This window comes from Hyla sarda, chromosome 6 (assembly GCF_029499605.1).
Source record: "Hyla sarda isolate aHylSar1 chromosome 6, aHylSar1.hap1, whole genome shotgun sequence".
Classification (NCBI taxonomy): Eukaryota; Metazoa; Chordata; class Amphibia; order Anura; family Hylidae; genus Hyla; species Hyla sarda.
In genome coordinates, this window is record NC_079194.1 from 24,388,961 (window position 1) to 24,409,744 (window position 20,784).

General features: G+C 45.6%; 1 protein-coding gene across 2 annotated transcripts in view; it reads left to right on the forward strand.

The window, feature by feature from the left end:
• Positions 1-4,860: 4,860 nt before the first annotated feature.
• LOC130275407 (putative ferric-chelate reductase 1) overlaps positions 4,861-20,784 on the forward strand; it is a 100,896-nt gene continuing 84,972 nt past the window's right edge. For both annotated transcript variants that reach the window (XR_008844768.1, XM_056523323.1), the window contains exons 1-4: positions 4,861-5,049; positions 5,595-5,797; positions 13,923-14,056; positions 17,675-17,766. Coding sequence is in view for 1 of the 2 variants with exons in the window: in XM_056523323.1 (XP_056379298.1) it covers positions 5,602-5,797; positions 13,923-14,056; positions 17,675-17,766 (422 nt within the window). In the remaining variant the exon portion in view is untranslated. The remainder of the gene's footprint in view (positions 5,050-5,594; positions 5,798-13,922; positions 14,057-17,674; positions 17,767-20,784) is intronic.

Sequence of the window (20,784 nt, forward strand, 5' to 3'; positions counted from 1 at the left end):
ATTTCACTCTTCACATACACCAAAAAGCTAAGTCTGGGCTGGTGTACTTATATAGACTTTTCTGTGGCTTTGCGCCATTTTTGCGCCTTCTCACAGTTCATAAAACCCTTCCATATGGTGTCTTGCAAAAATCTGTATATTACAACTCAAAATCAGCAGAAATGTGTAAATCAAATGGTGCAAAAAAGGTGCAAAAAAAGGACTCTTGCACCAAATAAGGGGTAAACACAATAATAAATGCAGGCCTACTAGTTTGATCGCGGGGGTCTGACTGCTGGGATCCCCTGCAATCTCCCGTATGGGGACCCCACAATGCCGCGGCTAATGCATGTCGTCGACCTCCCTCACAGGGCCCTGTACAGGAGATCACAGGGGGTCCAAGCATTCAGACCCCAACCCCCCCCCCCTGCGGATAGGGGATAAGTGTCTTAAAGGGGTACTCCCGTGGAAAACTTTTTTTTTTCTAATTAACTCTTGCCAGAAAGATAAATAGATTTGTAAATCACTTCTGTTAAAAGATCTTAATCCTTCCAGTATTTTTTAGGGGCTGTATACTAAAGAGAAGTCCAAAAAAGAAATGCATTTCCTCTGATGTCATGACCACAGTGCTCTCTGCTGACCTCTGCTGTCCATTTCAGGAACTGTCCAGAGCAGCGTATGTTTGCTATGGGGATTTTCTCCAGCCCTGGACAGTTCCTAAAATGGACAGCAGAGGTCAGCAGAGAGCACTGTGGTCATGACATCAGAGGAAATGCATTTCTTTTTTGGATTTCTGGCACCAGTTGATTTAAATAAAAAATTACGCATTTCGGGAGGATCTGAGGAAGGGAGGGATCCTCCCGAAACGCGTAATCTTGTCCATTTTATTGGTTTTTTTTTTAATAAAATGTCCTGCTGAGGACTTTCCGATTACCTTTGGCATCCGCCTCATCTGTCTACAAGAGTCTGCAGCGCCATACCTGAGGGTTTTTTCCTGCTCTACTTCTGTATAGAGGAAGAGCGGTGCAGTTGCAGATAGCAACCAATCAGATCGCTTCTTTCATTTTTCGTAGGTCTCTTTAACCCCTTAACGCCGCAGGACGTATATTTATGTTCTGCACTGGCTCCCGCGATATAACGCAGGGTCACGCGGTGACCCCGTGTCATATCGGGTCAGTCCCAGCAGCCATCAACGGCCGAGACCCGCGGCTAATACCAGACATCACCGATCGCGGTGATGCCCAGCATTAACCCTTCACACGCGGCGATCAAAGTTGATCACCTCCTCTGAAGTGACACCAAAACCATCCCGGAAGCTCAGTTGGGCTGTTTGGATCCGCCGTGGTGAAGTCGCGGCATCCTGAACAGCTTGCAGGACACGAGGAGGATCCATACCTGTCTGCTGCGTGTCCGATCGCCGAATGACTGCTCGGCGCATGGGATCCAGGCAGGAGCAGTCGAGCGGCGATAACACTGATCAATGCCATTTTAATGCATGGCAGTGATCAGTGTAGGAAATCAGTGTGTGCAATGTTATAGTCCCCTATGGGGGCTATAACATTGCAAAAAAAAGTGCGCTTGCGTGCAAATCGCGCCAAGCACGCGAATCAGCGTTCGCAGCCTGGAGTGATGTCATATGCCTAGGGGGATGCACGTACATGCAGGGCTAGCTGGTGACTATGGCAACTCTGCTCAACTACAGTGCGCATGCCCAGAGTCTCACTGTTTGCATAGGAGGCCTTTTTGTTAAGGGAACAATGCCCGAAATAAAAAAGAAATAATATTAAAAAAATAAAAAATGAAAATAATAAGAAAAAGCGTAAACCTGCAGCCTCTTATGTGATCCCCATGGCTAATGGGCACTTACACCAAATGGGTCTTTTGTAGCAATTTACTAGGGCATTGTTCCCTTAACAAAGATGGCTCCTATGCAAACAGTGAGACTCTGGGCATGCGCACTGTAGTTGAGCAGAGTTGCCATAGTCACCAGCACGCCCTGCATGTACGTGCATCCCCCTAGGCATATGACATCACTCCAGGCTGCGAACGCTGATCCGCGCGATTGGCGCGCAAGCGCACTGACTGTGTTTACAAACGATCTTTACACACGTGTGTCCCGGTGAGTGGAAGCACCCATAGCAACTGTAAGCATTTGTTTTTAACTTTGCACTAGTATGTGGTTAATAATGTAACCATGATCCTGCTTTTATCTCATATCTATTTATCTATCTCATATCTATCTATCTATCTATCTATCTATCTCTCATATCTATCTCATCTCATATCTATCTCTCATATGTATCTCATCTCATATCTATCTATCTATCTATCATATCTTTATCTATCTCATATCTATCTATCTCTGTAAAATGTTCGGAGTCTAACGCGTTTCTGGCAGATTCTGTGAATATGAGCATTTCACACTTGGACCAAGGTAATGTGGTGTGCCACCATGGTTAGTGGCAGGGCCACGGGTGTTGCAGTGAGTGGTGGGATCAGATGGTGTTCACCCCTGGGGCAAGATCTTGTTAACTCCTAACGTTCGTGACGCCAGGATGTGGTTGTTTGCATGTGATGGCATATGATGAATGAGAGTCCAAAGCAGGTTTTGATGCAACTTGAACTTTACATTAGAAGAAGGCAGAAAACAGTCTTTACAATTAGCCAACTTCCACAGAGGTGACCGGGACACAGAGAACCTCTCAGGCTTGCTTGGACTTGTAGTTGCAGTAATAATGATGATGATGCGGCCACTGTACTACTGTTATCACTTGGTAGGGACAGAAGAGACTTGACTTGTACTCGCAGATTTATTTTGTCTGCAGGGTTATAGGCTTTGGCCTAGATACGCTGGACTTAACTTGTACACGACTTGGGCTTTAATGTCCGGGAATCAAGAGAGTGAGAATAGAGACTACAGCCCCTTATATATCAGGGGCTGGACTAAAGCCCATTGGTTGCTGGTTGCCTGGTTACCTGTGCTCATGGAACTCTGAGCATATCATGTGATCACACAGCACATGACAGATCACATGACCTTAGGAAGGTCCTATACAGGGTAAAAATCCTAACAACCTTCACATATTACTTACATTCACTGTACAATACAATGTTCATACTTAATATACAATAGAATACCATTTAATGACTTAGGGGGGACCCTGCAGGAGAGCCCTGTGGACCTGAGGGACTCTACCTGAGGGGACTTTAGGACAGTACAGAACCATGTTCTGTACCGGGACACCACAGTAGCACAATGTCTTGGGCCAGCCCTGCCTCTAGAAAAGACCACCTTTTTGACGAGACCATCCCCTTATCCCAGTGTTTCCCAACAATGGTGCCTCCAGGCACTGCATTCTGGGAATTGTAGTTTTGCAACAGCTGGAGGGACATAGGTTGTGAAACACAGTTGTAGATCATAGACTATAGCAGTGGTCTTCAACCTGCGGACCTCCAGATGTTGCAAAACTACAACTCCCAGCATGCCCGGACAGCCGTTGGCTGTCCGGGCATGCTGGGAGTTGTAGTTTTGCAACATCTGGAGGTCCGCAGGTTGGAGACCACTAGACTATAGAATAGCATCCAACATCAAGCAGCTGCTTCTAAATGGTGCATACAAAAAATATGGGGAAAAACTGTTCCAGGTAAAACCTCCTCGAAAGACAAGGGGGCGCTCCATTCGTCTAAAGAAAAAAAAAAAGTTTAGTTTCCAGGGGCGACAAGACTTCTTTAGCATAAGAACTGTGAAGTAATGGAACAGTCTACCTCAGGAACTGGTCACAGCAGGAATTGTTGAGAGCTTCAAAATGTGCTCAGACACATTCTTAGAACTATATAACCTTAAAGGAGATCTCCGGCAAAAGTGAACTCATCTCTTATCAATGGGATAGGGGATAAGTAACTGATCATGGGTGGTCCGACCACTGGGTGGTCCCCTGTGATCACTGGTACAGGACCCAGCATTCAGTGAGGAGAACGTGCTGCAGATGGCATGTGCTTCATTCATTTCTATGGGAGAGCCGAAAAGACCAGAGCACAGCTCATCAGCGCTCTCATAGAAATAAATGTAGTGCCTGCTGTCTACTGGTAGACAACACACGCGCCGGGGTCCACTCCTGGAGAGCTTGGGGGGGTCCCAGTAGTCGGAACCCCCGCGATCAGCTACTTATATCTGGGGTGGCCCAGTATGGGAGATGTTACCCCGTACCGTTGCTGTCCTGTCAGGCAGCCTCCTTCAGTGTCCCCAGGGCCCCTTGCACCTGTTTCCCCCCTGTACATATGTTCTGCAGTGTATTGTATTATAAAATGTGTTGTATCTCTAAGAGTTATGTCATGTGATTGTTACCCAGGAGGTACCAGTGACCAGGTGACCCCAATAGTGACCTATGGGCCCCCTGCTAGTCTCCCCATATAAGCCCTGGGTGGAGCTTCTCTCTTCCTGCTGAGGTCCAGTGCAGTCTTGTCTAGTGTGTGTGTCCAGAGTGTTGGAGACCTCAAAGTCCAGTCCTGCAGCCGCCATCAAGTCAAGTAAGATAAAGTCACAGCTTTATAAGTCAAGTCAAGTCAGTCCCTGTCATCTGTCAAGTCAGCGTGGTCTGCATTCAACTGTCCAGTCCCACTACAAGTCCCAGCAAGCCCTTAAAGGAGAACTCCAGAATATAAAAATTGTCCCCCATAGTGCCGGTAGTAAAAAAAATAAAGATGTACGTACCTTCCTCTGCTCCCCCGGGGCCTCTGGTAACCGGCTCCGGTCTCCGCCGCGATCCTCTTCCTGGTTGCCGGTGGTCGGATGAGTCATACTGCACTCAGCCAATCACCAGCCGCAGTGAAGTCCCGACTCGGCCGGCGATAGGCCGAGCGGCAGTGTGATGTTTTCGGCCCCGGCCGCAGGTGCCAGTGTAGTGAAGAATTTTGTGTCCTGAAGCGTTTTCATACTGCCGCTCAGCCTATCGCTGGCTGAGTCTGACTTCGCTGCGGCTGGTGATTGGCTGATTCGTCCGACCACCGGTAACCAGGAAGTGGATTGTGGCAGAGAGCCGGTTACCGGAGGCCCCGGGGGAGCGGAGGAAGGTATGTACATCTTTATTTTTTTTTACTGATGACAGTATGGGCCACAATTTTGCATATTCCGGAATTCTCCTTTAAGGTCTCTGCATCACTGGTCACCTCCGTGGGCCCTGGCTGAACTGTATAGACTTCATAATCTGTCTACCCTCAGTAAAGCTACCATTGTCCGTAACTTGGTGTCCAAGTCATTATTTGCCCCCGTGCCTAGCCCAGGATCCACCGGTATACCTTCGAGTGGTATCGAGGATAAACCATGCACTGGCATCACGAATACAAAGGGTTAATGCCATTTGCCCCTAGGGTAACAACATCCGCCCTCATCACACCCAGTTACCACATATCCTGTGGATGAGGGATAAGTTAATTTTTGCCAGAGTACTCCTTTAATACATATGCAGAACTCTAGAATCACATCCCCTCCCCTTCATCCACCCATCCTCATCCTCATCATCTCCTCCCCTCCTCGATTATACCTGGACATGTCTTTTTTGTTGTTGTTGTTGTTTTTTTATCCTCAACGGTGCTAACTATATGTTTCGTATTTCCAGGTAGAAAATGTTGCATTTTCTAACGCTTCTCATCTGCCTTGCTGGAGGCTTGGATACAGTATTTGGATACTCAAATGGACAGATAAGCGTTGCCTGTGACAGCATGCTTCCAAGCCACAGTAATGGTGTCCCCCAGTCATCTGTGTCCCCGTATAACATCACGGTGTCCAATAAAACGTTTTCTCCTGGGGACGTTATTACAGGTAAGAAATAAAGCGTGACACACACTATTACGGATATTAGTATGTAAATCAGAGCCTATAGATCTGGGGCAGTAACACTCTACAATGCACAGTCCTGTTATGTTGAGGTTCAGGAGATGCTGACCGTTTAGGTTTTTTTTTTTTAAGGGGTACTCCGGCCCTAAGACATTGTATTCCCTATCCAAAGGGGACAGCGGAATCTTCATTCAACACAATTGGGGAGATTTATCAAAACCTGTGCAAAGGAAATGTTGCCCAGTTGCCCCTAGCAACCAATCAGATCGCTGCTTTCATTTTGCAGAGGCCATGTTAAATATGAAAGAAGTGATCTGATTGGTTGCTATGGGCAACTGCACCACTCTTCCTCTACACAGGTTTTGATAAATCTCCCCCAATGTGCAGTAAATTTTGCCGAATTTCCCAGCAGAATTTTTCCAGCAGATTCCGCTAGGAAATTCTGCTGTGTGAACATAGCCATTAAAGGGGTACTCTGGCCCTAAGACATCTTATCCCCTATCCAAAGGATAGGGGATAAGATGTCTGACCGGGGGGTTCCCCCGCAAGCTTGCATTTGGCAAACTGCCGGGTGCCGACCATAGGGCCGGAGTATCGTGACTAGAGATGAGCGAACTTACAGTAAATTCGATTCGTCACGAACTTCTCGGCTTGGCGGTTGCTGACTTTTCCTGCATAAATTAGTTCAGCTTTCAGGTGCTCCCGTGGGCTGGAAAAGGTGGATACAGTCCTAGGAGACTCTTTCCTAGGACTGTATCCACCTTTTCCAGCCCACCGGAGCACCGGAAAGCTGAACTCATTTATGCAGGAAAAGTCAGCAACCGCCGAGCCGAGAAGTTTGTGACGAATCGAATTTACTGTAAGTTCGCTCATCTCTAATCGTGACGTCACGACTCCGCCCTGTGTGATGTAACGCCCCGCCCCCGCTATGCAAGTCTATGGGAGGTGGCGTGACGGCCGTCACGCCCCCTTCCATAGACTTGCATAGTGGGGGGCAGGGCGTTACGTCACATGGGGGTGGAGTCGTGGTCGGCACCCTGGCAGTTTGTGAGCTGGCAGCGCGGCGTGCAGCTCAAAGAGGTGGGTGCCGAATGCAAGATTGCAGGGGACCCCCGCGGTCAGACATCTTATCCCATATCCTTTAATGGATATGTTCACACAGCAGAACTTCCTAGTGGAATTTGCTGGAAAAATTCTGCAGGGAAATTCGGCAAAATTTACTGCACATTGGGGGAGATTTATCAAAACCTGTGTAGAGGAAGAGTGGTGCAGTTGCCCATAGCAACCAATCAGATCGCTGCTTTCATTTTCAACAAGGCCTCTGCAAAATGAAAGCAGCGATCTGATTGGTTGCTATGGGCAACTGGGACACTTTTCCTTTGCACTGGTCTTGATAAATCTCCCCCATTGTGTTACATAGTTACATAGTTAGTACGGTCGAAAAAAGACATATGTCCATCAAATTCAACCAGGGAATTAAGGGGTAGGGGTGTGGCGCGATATTGGGGAAGGGATGAGATTTTATATTTCTTCATAAGCATTAATCTTATTTTGTTCCAGGAATGTATCTAATCCTGTTTTAAAGCTGTTAATTGTTCCTGCTGTGACCAGTTCCTGAGGTAGACCGTTCCATAAATTCACAGTCCTCACGGTAAAGAAGGCGTGTCGCCCCTTGAGACTAAACTTTTTTTTCTCCAGACGGAGGGAGTGCCCCCCTCATCCTTTGGGGGGGTTTAACCTGGAACAGTTTTTCTCCATATTTTTTGTATGGGCCATTAATATACTTATATACGTTTATCATATCCCCCCTTAAACGTCTCTTCTCAAGACTAAACAATTGTAACTCCTTTAATCGCTCCTCATAGCTAAAATGTTTCATGCCCCATATTAGTTTAGTCGCACGTCTCTGCACCCTTTCCAACTCCGCAGTGTCCCTTTTATGGACAGGTGACCAAAACTGAACAGCATATTCCAGGTGAGGCCGTACCAATGCTTTATAAAGGGGGAGTATTATGTCCCTGTCCCTTGAGTCCATGCCTCTTTTGATACATGACAATATCCTGCCGGCTTTGGAAGCAGCAGCCTGACATTGCATGCTATTCTGTAGTCTGTGATCTACAAGTACACCCAGATCCTTCTCTACCAGTGACTCTGACAGCTTAATCCCCCCTAAGACATACGATGCATGCAGGTTATTAGTACCCAGATGCATAACTTTACATTTATCCACATTGAACCTCATTTGCCAAGTGGATGCCCAGACACTTAGTCTATCCAAGTCATCTTGTAACTTATGCACATCCTCTATAGACTGTACCGTGCTACAAAGCTTGGTGTCATCTGCAAAGATAGAAACAGAGTTGTTAATACCATCCTCTATATCATTGATAAATAAATTAAACAACAGCGGTCCCAGTACTGAACCTTGGGGTACACCACTAATAACCGGGGACCAATCAGAGTACGAATCATTGACCACCACTCTCTGGGTACGATCCATGAGCCAGTGTTCAATCCAGTTACAAACTAAAATTTCCAAACCCAAAGACCTTAACTTACCTGTCAGACGTCTATGAGGGACAGTATCAAATGCTTTAGCAAAATCCAGAAACACTATATCCACAGCCATTCCTCTATATACACAGCCCCCCTCTATATACACAGCCCCCCTCTATATACACAGCCCCCCTCTATATACACAGCCATTCCTCTGTCAAGGCTTCTACTCACCTCTTCATAAAAGCAAATTAGATTGGTTTGACAACTTCTATCCTTAGTAAACCCATGCTGGCTATCACTTATAATACAATTATCCCCTATGTATTCCTGTATGTAATCCCTTATAAGTCCTTCAAACAATTTACCCACAATGCACGTTAAACTTACCGGTCTATAGTTTCCTGGGGAAGACCTAGAGCCCTTTTTGAAGATTGGCACCACATTCGCCTTGCGCCAGTCCCTTGGCACAATACCAGACACCAGAGAATCTCTAAATATCATGAACAGGGGTACAGATATTACTGAACTTACCTCTCTAAGAACTCTTGGGTGTAGTCCATCTGGTCCTGGGGATTTGCTTACATTTATATCACTTAACTTACCTTGTACCATCTCTACATTAAGCCAGTTCAGTACATTACATGATGTGTTACCAGCACTGACCTGGCCAATGTCAGCTCCTTCTTCCATAGTATATACAGAACTAAAGAACCCATTCAGTAGCTCCGCCTTCTCTTGATCGCCTGTGACAACCTCCCCATTATCATTATTAAGGGGTCCTACATGCTCTGTCCTTGGTTTTTTTGCATTTATATATCTAAAAAAATATTTAGGATTAGTTTTGCTTTCTTTGGCCACCTGTCTCTCATTTTGAATTTTTGCTGTTTTTATTACATTTTTACAGATTTTATTAAGCTCCTTGTACTGTTTAAATGTTATCGCTGACCCATCAGATTTGTATTTTTTGAAGGCTATTTTTTTGCTGTTTATTGCTCTTTTAACATCATGTGTCAGCCATGTAGGATTTAGTTTCAATCGTTTATATTTGTTCCCCTTTGGTATATATTTAGCTGTATAGTTATTTAGAGTTGATTTAAAGATGTCCCATTTACCTTCTGTATCAGTATTTGAGAACACCTCCCCCCAGTCTATGTCCTGTAGTGCAGCCCTCAGCCCAGGGAAATTTGCCTTTTTAAAGTTATATGTTTTTGTCTTCCCCGCCTGTCTTTGTTTTCTACATTTTAAGTCAAAAGTAACTATATTGTGGTCGCTATTACCAAGGTTTTCCCGCACAGTTACATTACCAATCAGCTCTGCGTTGTTGGAAATGATCAGATCCAACAAGGCATCACTTCTTGTTGGGTCCTCCACAAACTGGCCCATAAAATTATCCTGCAATAAATTTAGGAATTGTCGCCCCTTTGTAGTTTTAGCCAACCCCGGACCCCAATCTATATCTGGATAGTTAAAATCTCCCATTATTACCACTGTACCTGCCCGGGCGGCCCTCTCTATTTGTTTATGAAGCCGAACTTCTATCTCTTCAGTGATATTAGGGGGTCTGTAGATTACCCCAAATATTATTTTTTCAGTATTTCCCTCCTTTTGTAATTCTACCCACAATGATTCCACATCCTCAGAATCATCACACACTATGGCATCGTTCACACTGACTTTCATACCACTTCTTACATACAGACAGACTCCACCACCTTTTCTGTTCATTCTATCCTTGCGAAACAATGTAAACCCCTGCAGATTGACAGCCCAGTCATGCGAGGAGTCCAGCCATGTCTCAGTGACCCCAACTATATCAATATGTTCCTCCAGTATCAAGGCCTCAAGCTCCCCCATTTTATTTGCTAGGCTTCTGGCATTTGTGAACATACACTTTACATTTCCATCCTTTATGTTATTGGGGTTAATGGGATTCAAGGGTGTAAGTTTTATTTTCCTATGAAGCCTATTCCTATTAGCTATTCTAACCCCTCCCTCCGCTCCACCCCCAGGTACATTTATAATTCCCACCTCTCTATCTACACTATCTTCCCCCTCTTTGCTGTAGGTTCCCTCCCCCCAAGTCCCTAGTTTAAACACTCCTCCACCCTTCTAGCCATCTTCTCCCCAAGCAAAGCTGCACCCTCCCCATTGAGGTGCAGCCCGTCCCTACGGTAGAGCCGGTAACCGACAGCGAAGTCAGCCCAGTTCTCCATGAACCCAAACCCTTCCTTCCTACACCAGCTTCTGAGCCACTTGTTTACCTCCCTGATCTCCCGCTGCCTCTCTGGTGCGGCTCGTGGTACTGGTAGTATTTCAGAAAAGACTACCTTGGAGGTCCTTGCCTTAAGCTTGCGGCCTAAGTCCCTGAAATCATTTTTAAGGACACTCCACCTACCTCTTACTTTGTCATTGGTGCCAATATGTACCATGACTGCTGGGTCCTCTCCAGCCCCGCCCAACAACCTGTCAACCCGATCCGCGATGTGCCGAACTCGTGCGCCAGGCAGACAGCACACTGTTCGGCGATCCCGGTCTTTGTGACAGATTGCCCTGTCTGTCCCCCTAATAATTGAGTCCCCCACCACTAGTACCTGTCTGGCCTGCCCTGTACTCCTCCCTCCCTCCTTACTGGAGCAGACACCCCCCTGGCGGTCAGAGGCGGTATCCTGCTGCAGTTCTGCTAGCTCTGTAATGGCATCCCCCTCATCTGCCAAGCGGGCAAACTTGTTGGGGTGTGCCAGTTCAGGACTAGCCTCCCTGACACTTTTTCCCCTACCCCTCTTTCTAACTGTAACCCAGCTAACTGCCTGACTGTCCTGCAACTCCGTCCCACTGTCCTCCCCCACCTCTATTCCCGAGAGTGCCTGCTCAGTGAGCAGGAGACTCCTCTCCATGTTGTTAATGCTTCTCATTGTTGCCAGTCGCCCCTCTAGATGCAGGATCTGGGCTTCCAAACGGACAACTAGCACACATCTCGCACAACAATATGCACTCTCAAACTGTTGTTCAAGGATTGCATACATTGAACAGGATGTACATTGGACTGCATTTTCCAACATGGAGGCCATCTAATTATGGGGATTTCACAAATGTATAGGAAAAAACAGACAGTCAAAATGACACTTAAAATTTTTTGTAGACCTTGTGGGTTCAAAAATTAAAACTCACAGCGATCTCAACCTCCTGCTTTCAAACTCCAGTTTTTGAAACTCCTCTTTCACGCCCCCTCTTACACAGCAACACTCAAAAAGAGCAAGTGTTGAATGAGGATTCCGCTCAGTCCCACAGCAGAACTCTGCAGAAATGAGAGATTATGTGAAAAAATGTGAACATGTCTTTAAAGTAGTGATGCAGTGAAAAATAACTTCTCCCCTATTTCTGAGCGGTCCTAGCGCCTGTGGGATCTTTCAAATGTGCGCAATGTCCGACAGTGTTTTCATTACATTCAGCATATTTTCGGCTGCGTGAACCCGGCCAAACACTTCCCAGCCTGATATTAGATATGAATTAGGCTAAAGTTTCCAATTAGACAATACAATAGGGTCAGAGAAAGATAGCAATCATCATTGTATCTAAAATGTATATAACTTAATAAGAAATAAATATATACATGCAAGGTAACACATAGAAAGCAAGAAAAAAATATATATATAAAGGTCGCTATGTGGATAAATTAACAATTATGTTGGAGAATATGTGTCCTTGATATAATCAAGGAGACGTATGAAAAGATAAAGTACAAATTTATAAAAAATAAAATAAAATTGGGAGTAGTTATTAAAGGGGTACTCTGCCCCTAGACACGCTATCCAAATGATAGAGGATGAGATATCTGATTGCAGGGGTCCCACAGCTGAGACCCCCGTGATCTCAGCGCAGCACCCGGCATTCTAAACAGTATGTTAAGAGATGTGATGTTGCGCCTCGCCCCCTCCACTTATGTCTATGGGAAGTGGTGTGACGGCACGCTCCCTCCCATAGACATGAATGGAGGGGGTGGAACGTCACATCATCTGCCGCGAGAACACAGCGTTCTATTACTGCATACTGTTTAGATTGCTGGGTGCTGCACGGACATCGCAGGGGGTCCTAGCAGTGGGACCCCCGTGATAAGACTTCTTATCCTCTACTGTATGCTTTGGATTGGGGATAAGATGTCTAGGGGCGGAGTACCCCTTTAAGTAAAGATGGAAATATCAAGTTAGGCAATGTTCACGCTGCGGAATTTCTGCTATTCCGCTCAAATTCTGCACAGAAAAACAGACCGCGGATGTTTTGCAGTTTTGCAGAATTTTTGTGCTTTCGAAACACAGATTCCACTCAAATTCAAAGTCCTATTAACTTCCATAGGGCTCTGATCTGTCAGGGAGGAAATTGTCAGTGTGAACGCGCCCTTATAGTATGAGGAATTATAGAAAAAAAACCATCAAGAGGTAGAAGAGAACATGAAGGTTTACACCGCACGGGCTAAAACAATTACACAGAATACACAGTCAACCAAAACAATTGTGTTGTATTGTGTGAGATGTGCAAAGTCCGCCATATATTCGTTATAGCAGAGCTTGAGAAATCCTAGGCGCCAGGATGCCATGGCAACTAAGAATTTCTTTGTGGCTCTAGGTTTTTCCGATTGTTCATTTAAAAAAATACACACAACTGTTTTATATACCTCCCCTCCATTCCTGTGCTGAGCCCCTGTTCTGCCTCCAGTCTGCGCTATAGTGTCACATGAGCAGAAGACGTCAGGTGACCACAGTGGACTTCAGGGTACTGCCGGAGCCAATCAGTGTCAACTGGAGGCGGATCGGGGGGGATCAGCGTGGAAACTCAGGCAGGGGTAAGTAAAACGGTTTGTTTTGGGGGACACTAATGATCGTGACACAGGGACAGATGAGGGAACGGTAATGACTGTGACACAGGGGGGAAGCTGAGGGGACAGTAGTGACTGTGAGATGAGGGGACAGTGATGACTGCCACAGGGAGAGATGAGGGGACACTAATGATCGCGACACAGGGACAGATGAGGGAACGGTAATGACTGTGACACAGGGGGGAAGCTGAAGGGACAGTAATGACTGTGAGAAGAGGGGACAGTAATGACTGTGCCACAGGGAGAGATGAGGGGACACTAATGATCGCGACACAGGGACAGATGAGGGAACGGTAATGACTGTGACACGGGGGAAGCTGAGGGGACAGTAATGACTGTGAGATGAGGGGACAGTAGTGACTGTGCCACAGGGAGAGATGAGGGGACACTAATGACTGATCACATGACGTCACGTGACAAGCAGCATTCTGGCTCATAAATATATTACAAATGTACATGTCATACTCATGGCCACACACAAAGCCCCTTTACCTCCATACTAAAAGCCGGTATGTGCTCCACCTACTGCTATACGGTGCTCTAATACTGCAATACAGTGCTGTAGTACTTCAGAATCTGGTGTGACATGACAGTTTTTTAGATTACATGTAAAGTTGGAGGTAGTACGGCCCAATAGAAGTCAGCGGGTGCCATATGCACCTCATAGCTTGTAAGGTGCTGCCTGTAAGAAATCTTCCAACCATTACTGACCCATATTTATTGTATTCCTCTCCATTTCAGTGACCATACAGTCCGTGTCTGGTGCAGCCTTCAAAGGATTCCTCCTTCAAGCCCAGTCAGTGGGAGGAAACTGGATTACTGGAACGTTTTCCACCACGGATTCTAACACTCAGTTATTAACATGCACACAACCAGTAAGTGAATACTTTGCAATAAAACATTTTCTTAGGATAGGTCATTAATATAAGATGGGGGAAGGTTGTGCCCCCCCCACAGTGATGAGCTTACAGAAAGGACCACATCTTATGCTTTATGTGTGGCAGCCACGGGGAATTGGTCAGACGGTGGTACGTAACTAAGGGTGGTTAGATGTATCACTTTGTGACGCCAAGGCACCATTAACCTACATGGTCCAAGGATATGACAGCTTCTCCTGGGCCAGGCGAAAGATAATAAATACACGGATGCCAGGTTACGAATAACTGTCTTTACTGAGGCAGGAGTAGATGGTACAATTCTCACAGCGCAGATTAGAGTAGAGGAGGTGCAGAAGTAAGCCTTGGGAGCCCTGTAGACTCGCTTTGACTTGTAGTATTTTACACCCTTTTGGCTTTACTTGTTGCAGGGTACGAACTAGCACTGTGTGGCTCGTCAACTCACTGCCTTTATCTGGACGGGGAACACTTGCAGAATGGTGTGGTCACTTGCTATAAGATTTTCTTTAGGCTTCCCTTCTGTCACCTCACACTCCTGCTGTCTCCTCTCCACACTGCAGCTCACACTGAGCTCTGCACTAGTAACTCCTCCCCCACCCCCCTACACTATATATGGCCCAGCTAGGGCACCTCCCATTGGACAATCAGGGTCACATGGCTACTCTGCATCACTCCTTCTAACAGATATCCTGTAAATTTCTTAAAGATAGTGAAAAACACTATAAATTAACAGGCAAACAGACTATAATGAATATTAAAGCATCACCTGAGCAGTAGGGCCAAGCGCAGGCACCTGAAGCAATGTTTACCTGACAGGATGCTCTCTGGTACTGGGACACCACATATGATGCCTCATGCCCTTAGTGAAAAAGCCATCTCATGGCGAAACGTCAGGAAGGAGGGATATAGTTTTTAGAGCAGCACTGTCATATGGTCCATGAGAAATAGGGAATACTGAAAGTCAGCTGGCAATAGCAAACAATAACGCAGCCAGGTTCATTCATTATGCTGGATGCATAACTGAAAAAGTATATACTGTCTGAACTGAGCCAGCAGGCGGTCAAAAACGAATAAAATCAGTAAATCCATTAATGCTAGTTAGCATACGGAAATATTTGAACACATATGTACAGTGCTGAAATGCTTAATACACCACTGCCACCTAGTGGCCAATGAGCATTAATATTAGTTTAAATAAAAATTTAATAAAAGTTAAGTTTTACAATTGATTTGGGTGCCTTTAGTCAGGGTTATCTCTGAAGGGATTTATTTCCCCAAGGAAAATTGTTGCATATATATTAGTTTAAACACCTACATAAGAGACTATACCTCAAAGAGGTAAGTAATGTGCAAGATAGAAGCACCACCAAAAATACAGAAAAAATTATGCACAAATAAATAACTAAACAAGAGATGGAAGAAAGTTAACAAAATCTTTATTAAAGTATATCATTAATTAAAAAACGATAGCACAAATACATAATAAAAACAAGGCACCGGAAAATACTACAGATGGGTAGATGAGGACTGGAACTGAGTATAGAGAAGTAATAAATATAAATATAAATACGAGGTCAAAGGGCAATCAAAGTATATGTCAGAGGTGGAGACGCACCAAATGGCTGCTGAACGCAAGCACGAGGGCAGGGAGAAAATGAACAAAGGGATCAAACCCAAGGACCAGAGGGAACAAGTATGCCAGACCTTACCTAGGGGGTTGGTAGGTAAGGTCTGGCATACTTGTTCCCTCTGGTCCTTGGGTTTGATCCCTTTGTTCATTTTCTCCCTGCCCTCGTGCTTGCGTTCAGCAGCCATTTGGTGCGTCTCCACCTCTGACATATACTTTGATTGCCCTTTGACCTCGTATTTATATTTATTACTTCTCTATACTCAGTTCCAGTCCTCACCTACCCATCTGTAGTATTTTCCGGTGCCTTGTTTTTATTATGTATTTGTGCTATCGTTTTTTAATTAATGATATACTTTAATAAAGATTTTGTTAACTTTCTTCCATCTCTTGTTTAGTTATTTATTTGTGCATAATTTTTTCTGTATTTTTGGTGGTGCATATATATTAGTTTCCCAGAGACAACCAAGGGGAGCTTTTTCTGGTGTTAGGCATAGACATAAGGCTATCCTTCATATACGATAGGGATAAACATTATGCTATCCTTCATATAAGATGGGGTCTAGGACTATTTATAGTATTCAGAATATTGGGCCTATGAGATAGGCTTCATGGTTCTTCTCTGCCGACACATTATATGTTAAACTATAAGAGAGTCAACAATGCAGAGGGGAACACAATCATCGTAAAATGTAACTTATTAAAGGGGTTGTCCAGACAGATGTTTATTTTTAAAGGGGCATATTGGTTTAAAACAACCAAATAAATGTTAATCACCTGCCCTATCCCCCGCAGCTGCCATTCCGACATTTATCGGGTCCCTGTTGATTCCCACTTCCTGGTTCCATCTTAATGCACAAAAAATGGAAGGTGAAGCCCAATGTATGGTGTTTATCCTGTATAATATGTACTGTGCCTTTAAGGGAAAAGTTGCAGAGGAGTCATGTGATTACTGTGGCCAATGAGTATTCAGCCTAAGCCCCCTGATCTGTTAGACAGGGATGAGCTAGTTAGCTGTAGTTAGTCAGTTCAGTCAGTGTGGGTCCAGTAAGCACAATGTGAGGATCTCTGCAGCATACCTGCCATATACCTCCAATGGGGACATGTTTAGTCTAGTGTGTGAAGAGTTAAGGAGAGTCTGTGCAGCGTTAAAGTCAGTGGAGTCTGAAGAGAAGTCGTGTGGAGCTGCTGCACCCATGTGCTAGCATCCTGCCGTCCAGGTCAAGTCAGTCAGAGTTCTAGTTGCAGAGAGAAATTGAGACAGCGCCAAAAGGGCCCCGTAGCAAAAGTAAAGGAACAAGAGTAGAAAGCCTCCGGCAGCTCCGGTCCTAAGGTGCAAGTTCATCCCTGATGGTAAGCAATTCCGGGGACGTAGCGTGGAGTATCCTGAGTCAGTGTGTCTCCTAAATCAGTCTAAAGTCCTACCAAGTCAGACTAAAGTCCAGTCAAGTTAGTTAAGTCATCACAGCTGCGCCATAACTACAAGTTCCAGAGTGCCCAGTGATTTAAAATGACATCCTATGCAACTTTACCCCAAGCAACTGCGCAACAAAGGTTGCTGTTTTAATTGCATGGACTGTAACACATCTGCCTGCAAGATCGTTCAGGAAAAAGTAGTTTCCATAACCCTGCACCTGTGGTCTTTATTGCCCAGGAATCCGTTTATCCTTGGAGTGTGGAGGTTAACACTACCCTGGCGTCACAAACTCTATTTCAGTCACAACACCCAGTCAATGCACTACAGCGCACCACCACTTAAGCCCACCACACTTATATACATTAGTCGGTCAGGTGATCTTACCAAAATCGGGGGGGGGGGGTTGACTTTAATCTGATATTTATATGGCCAGTTTTAGTTGATGGCTAAAGAATAAAATGGTGCTTTATTAAATCTAACAGGATGTTATAATATTTACCCAAAATGATGGTCTTTATGAAACATATTCATACTTATTTTTGTTCTTTTTTAGAATTCAGCTGTCAGTCATACAAGTAACAGCCAGAAAACCAAAATCACAGCCTCCTGGACAGCTCCACAGGGGGCCGGACCTGTCGTCTTCATGTATGTACTTGCAATTTGGCACAAGTGTTCCCTATTAAAGGGGTACCCCGCCCCTAGACATCTTATTCCCTATCCTGGCTGGTACTGTGGCGCTCTGAATACGAAAGCTTGGAACTTGCGTGTTCGTGATGTCACGTCACGCCCCGTCCGTTCATGTTTATGAGAGGGGGGGGGGGGGGGTGATGGCTAGTACAAAGACATCACGCCTCCTCCCATGGACATGAATGGAGGGGGCGTGATGGCTGTGGTCGCCTATCATCCGGCACAGAGCGGAGATTGCTTTGTGCACCGGATGACTGGGGTGCCACGCTGGAGATCACGGGGGGTTCCAGTGGCTGGACCCCGGCGATTAGATAAGATGTTTAGGGGCAGAGCACCCCTTTAATATAAGAATGTATAACCTAGGTCTTTAAACTGGGAACCTCCAGCTATTGCGAAACTACAACTCCCAGCATGCCCGGACAGCCAATGGCTGTCCTGGCATTCTGGGAGTTGTAGTTTTGCAATTTTCTGGAGACTGCTGGTGTGTGTGTTTTATTTTTTATTTTTATCCATTGTATGTTCATGTGGTAGCCCTTTGGGGGTGTATGGTATAGGTATATAAGGGGTTAATGTTAACCCTAGAAGAGTTCGTGACGCCAGGCTGAGGGCTGGTATGCTGAATCAGTGTTCCGGCCTATCACCGCCCTTCCCAGTAACGATAGGTGCATAAAATAACTGAAGGTCCACAAGGAGATTTGAATTTGAACTTGAATAACGTTTACTGAAGTACTTGCAATATTCACGGCACAGTAACAGTCTCATACAAACAGTCCTTTGGTTACTTAGCGACTGGCAGTAGTTGCGGACCATGAGCTAGACAATAAGTCTCTTAATTTAGGAAGAGATTTGCAGATCCGTCCGGATTTAGGGGAGTTATTAGGTCCGGAGATGCTGCAGAATGTTTGGGAGGTGATACACTCTATAATTATAATCATTCAGCCGTTGCCGCAAGGCTCGGGCCTAACTCAATGCGATTACTGCTGTACAGGTCTTGCTTGCTTAACAGCCCACGAGGTAAGAGAGAGAAACATGGCCGCCGCTCCCTTATATGGGCAGGGGGCGTGGTGAATCTGATTGGTCCGAACGTCTGCCACTCACCTTACATGGTGTGATGGGATTGCTTACGTCACAGGATCTATATATATTATAAAACCAAAACGAGGCTAGTGAGGCCTGGAACGCATCCATAGTGAGGCTTGGAACACATCACATGACCCGAAGGCCCTGCGACACCATGGAAACAAGTAATTAACCATTTATTTACATTTATACTATACTATTTATATTATCTATGCATAAATTACAAATTATACGTTAAGATAGAGGTGACTAGGGGTAGACTAGATTACAGGGATTCCTACGTCCTAGGGACTCTGGCTATGGGGACCCATAAATAAATAAGTACCGTATGAAATGTGGTACTGGGACACCACATTCATATTTATACATATATTATTTAAGCCTACATTTAAGCCTAACTTTTGTATTAACTTTTTTGTTTTGTTTGGAAGGTAGGATTTTTATCATTCCTGTAATAGAGATATTAGAAAGGTGTGGTAAGCTTGTGGGGGTATAGGGTATATGGGGTGTAGCTGTGCAGTGATGAAAGGGTGCTGGTTTAACCCTTAACTGTCGTGACGCCAGGGTGAGGGCTCCTCTGTATATGCTTGTCCTATCGCCACCCGTCCCAAGAGCGATAGGGAGGGATAATAAATGATTGTCCACAACCGGAGGTTTCAGAAAACTGTCGGAACTTTTGCTGCAGGTTTTATGCAGAATCAAACAGGAACAGTCTTTGTACAATCAGAGTCTATGAGGATCCTGACAGTTGGTTGGGACCTTGTGAGTTTTAAGCTCAGGAGATTTATATGCGCTGTTCCGCTAGGTTTAGGGGATTGAGTTTAGGTCCAGCAGTCACGCGGACTTTAGCGGGGAGTTGTATTGTAACTCACGGTTTGGTATTATCAGGCTTCGGCCTGGTCTTGTCTTTGAAAGTTGCACGGATCCCTCCTCTCTGCTAGTCCGGAAACTAAGAGAGCTAGGATTGGCTGGCAGCTCCCTTATATGGGCAGGGGCTGGCCTTGAGCTCATTGGTCCATACCATCTGTCATTCACTTTACACAAGGAATTATGGTCTAAACATGTGACCACCCATGTGACCTAGGAAGATCCTTTAAAGGGGTACTCCGGTGCTTAGACATCTTATCCCCTATCCAAGGGAACCCCAGTGATCTTGCATGCGGCACACCGTTTGTAATCAGTCCCCGGAGCGTGTTCGCTCCGGGTCTGATTACCGGCGACCACAGGGCCGACGGTGTGTGACGTCACGCCTCCGCCCCCGTGTGACGTCACGCTCCGCCCTTCAATGCAAGCCTACGGGAGGGGGCGTGATAGCCGTAGGCTTGCATTGAGGGGCGGAGCATGACGTCACATGGGGGCGGAGGCGTGACGTCACACACCGTCGGCCCTGTGGTCGCCGGTAATCAGACCCGGAGCGAACACGCTCTGGGGACTGATTACAAACGGGGTGCCGTGTGCAAGATCACGGGGGTCCCCAGCGGCGGGACTCCCGCGATCAGGCATCTTATCCCCTATCCTTTGGATAGGGGATAAGATGTCTAAGCACCGGAGTACCCCTTTAACATACCATAAGAGAATTAACAATAGTCACATGACTTAAGGTGTGCAACACTATATCCACAATTAAATATACAATTAAGTATACATACAAACATCACAAAATTGAAGAAGGAAGAGGTGACTAGGGGCTATCCCACCAGGAGGACCCTACTAGAACGAAGTAATTATTTGGGGACCACCATACAAGGTACGGTATACTATACGGTACCGGGACACCACAAAGGTATATAAGAAAACATGGGCGGATATTCTGCAAATAGTGGGGGAGATTTATCAAAAACCTGTCCAGAGGAAAAGTTGACCAGTTGCCCATAGCAACCAATCAGATCGCTGCTT